The following is a 3,388-nucleotide window of genomic DNA, read 5'->3' as shown; positions in this document are numbered from 1 at the left end:
AAACACTTAGAAGTTTGAATTGCAAGAAATAAATTTCTCCGAATCCTTAAATCTCAACCAAATAGATTTCATCCTAAAACTCTATCACCAAATCCAATTAAAAAACACCTATACAAACCATGAGATTAACCTTTAATCTTAACCTACTAAGCGCAAGAAACAAATTTTCCTCTATACCCTTAAACATGGTTTTGGAGTTAATTGAATTGCTGCTTACTTTCCACCACTTTACCATGAGAATCTTTTTTCTATATTCATGTCACACTTCATAAGCTTCCAAATTTTATGCAACTCACGCTAACTGCATTTAATCTTTTTTTCCGCGTTACAACAACGTTCTCTATTTAAATTCAACATAAATCCAATATTTCTACAAAACTAGTAATCCAAAGCTTTTCTCTTATAATCTAAAGAAATCAGCAGTACAAAATTTTGTTTGTGATTGAAGATGGAGAAGGTTGCACTAATTGTTGTGCTGGTAACTATGGTTGCATGCATCATGCTTGTTCACGTTGAAGGTGGTAGAATAATCTTTGTAGCATCTGAACCAGTCAGTGATCGACAAATATCACACCAATCTTTGAAGAAAGGTATTCTACTTGTACAATCCAAATAATTTATTATCTATTGATGATATCAGATTTTTACGAATTTATAATTTGATATGATTTTAGATTGTCGCATTCGATTGTGTCAAAGTTTTTTGAATCAACATTTCAGATTCTACGGGATCCATCACCAAGATGCAACCTTGATTCAAAAAACTTTTACACGATCAAATTCAGAAATCTAAAATTATATCACTTTGTTATCTTTGTGACGTTAAATTTGTCCAAGTATTGACACTAATTTATAATGAATATGATATTACAGAACATAATTTTCAGAATGAAGCTGCAACACCTTCTGGAGTAATCAGTGGGATGGTTTTCCCTGTTCCATGTGCAGTTACAGAGTTTATTCCATTCCCTTGCACAACTTCTCTCACTAACAATTCACAGATAACTGAGTTTTGTTCTTGCAGAGTGATGTACAACTAGATCAGCTTTGATCTACATTGATTTCCATTATAATTTGCTATAACTTTATGTATGTACTGATCATCTCATAGATCATAAATAACCATGTTACAATTATGTGGCTAATAACTAATAAGACCAGAAGTGTTGTGAGTATTGTATTGGTTTTATGTCATCGAATTTTGTTGAATGAGTATCTAAAATAGCATTTAAGATTGTTGTTTTCTTCTCTATCTAATTAGAAATGACAACTTTCCTTTTACTGTTTGGAAGACAGTTTTTAATTTTATTTTTCTGAGATTTGTTGTGGACCTTATTTTTATCTTTATTTTTTAAGAAAAAGAAACGCTTGACAAAGATTACTTTTACTACTTATTTTATTTTAAAAATCTGATATACATAGATTTTAAAAAATATAGCTATGTTAGTTATGTATAAATTTTTATAATCTAATAAATTACTATATGTTAGTTTTGTATAAATTTTTATAATCTAATAAATTACTATAGATATACATCTATTTGATAATTTATGAAATATGAAATATAATTTCTTGAGTGTTAATTTTTTTTTAAATTATTTAATTTTATCAACATTGTTTATTTTACATTATTATAATAAATAAAATACTAACACGATCTAAATAAAATTAAATAATTCTCAAGTAAAAAGAATAATTTTCATGTTTTTCATAGATGTATTTCAGATATTTATAGTTAGGCACAAATTTTTATTTTTATTTAAGAACTATTTTATTTTATTTATGTTATTTTTAAATACTTTTTTTTTTTTTTTTTGCTAGAGGCAGTACCCTTGTATTAAAACCAAAAGAACATTACATAACAGAAAATGAGAAAAAAACTCTCAATCATACAGATAAGCTATACCCTTCCCCATCTCCACAAACCTCTCCACCATTTCTTCTGGCATAAGCTCCTCATTGTCCTTCATGAAGGCAACAATTTTTTTCTAAGGAGTACTGCTTCCCAACTCCTGCTTTGAAGATGTTCTAGGCTTTCGTCATCTTTGTTTTCTTTCCTTTTGCGTTCAATCAAAATACCCTATCATGATGCCAGATTGAGGAATAGGAAGAAGTTCATTCATTGTTGACTTCACATTCACATGATGCTCCTCCTATACCATTCACCGAGCAATGTCGTAAGCAGATATCGAGTGACCCAGGATTTGGACGACGAGGTCGAACAGGGCCCTATACACCTCCCCATCATGAACGTTCCCCCCTCCCCAAAAGTCTAAACCCAACACTTGATATATTGTCTCCCTTTACTTGTCCTCTACCTTCTGGAAAAGACTGGATATTTACTCCTTCGGGGTCTCAGACAGCTCCTTCGGGGTCTCAAGCACTAGACGCCAAAGGAATACACCATATTCACCTTGCCTTCACCTGCCAAATCCTTTCCTGAAATGTCAATGTATCCGCTCAACATCCATCCTTAATATAGCCTCCCGAAGGTCTATCTATCCAGCCTACGACCAACCTTTGATGGAAAAGCTCATTTGACAAAATCCAATGAATCCCATCCAAATCCAATCCAATCCTTCTAAAAATAAGGAATGACAATTGGCCCTTATCTATGCCTCTTTCTGACTGCTCGTATGTCACGCCAAGCTCCTAGATTGAACGAGAATATTGAAGGGATAGACTGCTTACCCAACACCCTCGTGTGAAGCACTAGAACCAAAATTTGAATCTTTGGTAATGATCTCCCTCAACTCCTCCTGCATCAAAGGACCATCAATCACTGTTATCTAAGTACCACTTTTGATCGCTTCTCCAACAAGCCAGTCTGCCATTTTATTCCCTTCTTTAAATATGTGAGTGATGGAATAGTTAGAGAATCTGCTAAGTTTGTCTAGGATGCCGGGTAGCCATTAATTAAGCTTCCAGCTAAGGATGTTGGATTTCAAGATAGCATTAGCAACATTGGTTATACCCTTCACATGACATAAATCCAACCCACTATCTAGAGCTTTAAACTCAGCCTCATTGTTCGTGGCTATACCCATAGAACCCATGACCATCGAAACCATGTTCCCTGAATGATCTCGAATGATGGCTCCGAACCCTACGGGCCCCGGGTTACCCTTACTGACTCTATCAAAATTCAGCTTATGTCAACCCTCTCCAGGGGCAAGCCAAGTTGTGTTGTCCCTATTAGCTTTCTTGCAAACAATTTTGACAATCCCCTGTTTCAAACTCTCTAATTTCTCCTCCATGTTCTTATCCCATTTGGAAAAGGTTTTCACTTTTTTGTGAGGTGTTTTACAATTGACAATCTCCACAATAGAAACTTTAATTTTCCCAATAATGGCTTCCTGAGAGAAGAATTCCTCCCAAAATACCCTCT

General features: G+C 33.9%; 1 protein-coding gene across 1 annotated transcript; it reads left to right on the top strand.

The window, feature by feature from the left end:
- The first annotated feature begins 372 nt into the window (after positions 1–372).
- Positions 373–1,175, top strand: LOC131030552 (uncharacterized). The gene is made up of 2 exons (XM_057961414.2): positions 373–590; positions 874–1,175. Exons 1-2 carry the CDS (start codon positions 449–451, stop codon positions 1,038–1,040), a joined length of 309 nt encoding a protein of 102 aa, XP_057817397.1. The 5' UTR covers positions 373–448; the 3' UTR covers positions 1,041–1,175.
- Positions 1,176–3,388: the final 2,213 nt, after the last annotated feature.

The sequence above is a fragment of the Cryptomeria japonica genome, chromosome 6 (assembly GCF_030272615.1).
Source record: "Cryptomeria japonica chromosome 6, Sugi_1.0, whole genome shotgun sequence".
Taxonomy (NCBI): domain Eukaryota; kingdom Viridiplantae; phylum Streptophyta; class Pinopsida; order Cupressales; family Cupressaceae; genus Cryptomeria; species Cryptomeria japonica.
Note: the sequence above shows the minus strand (reverse complement) of the source record. Positions and strands in the feature narration are given on the sequence as shown.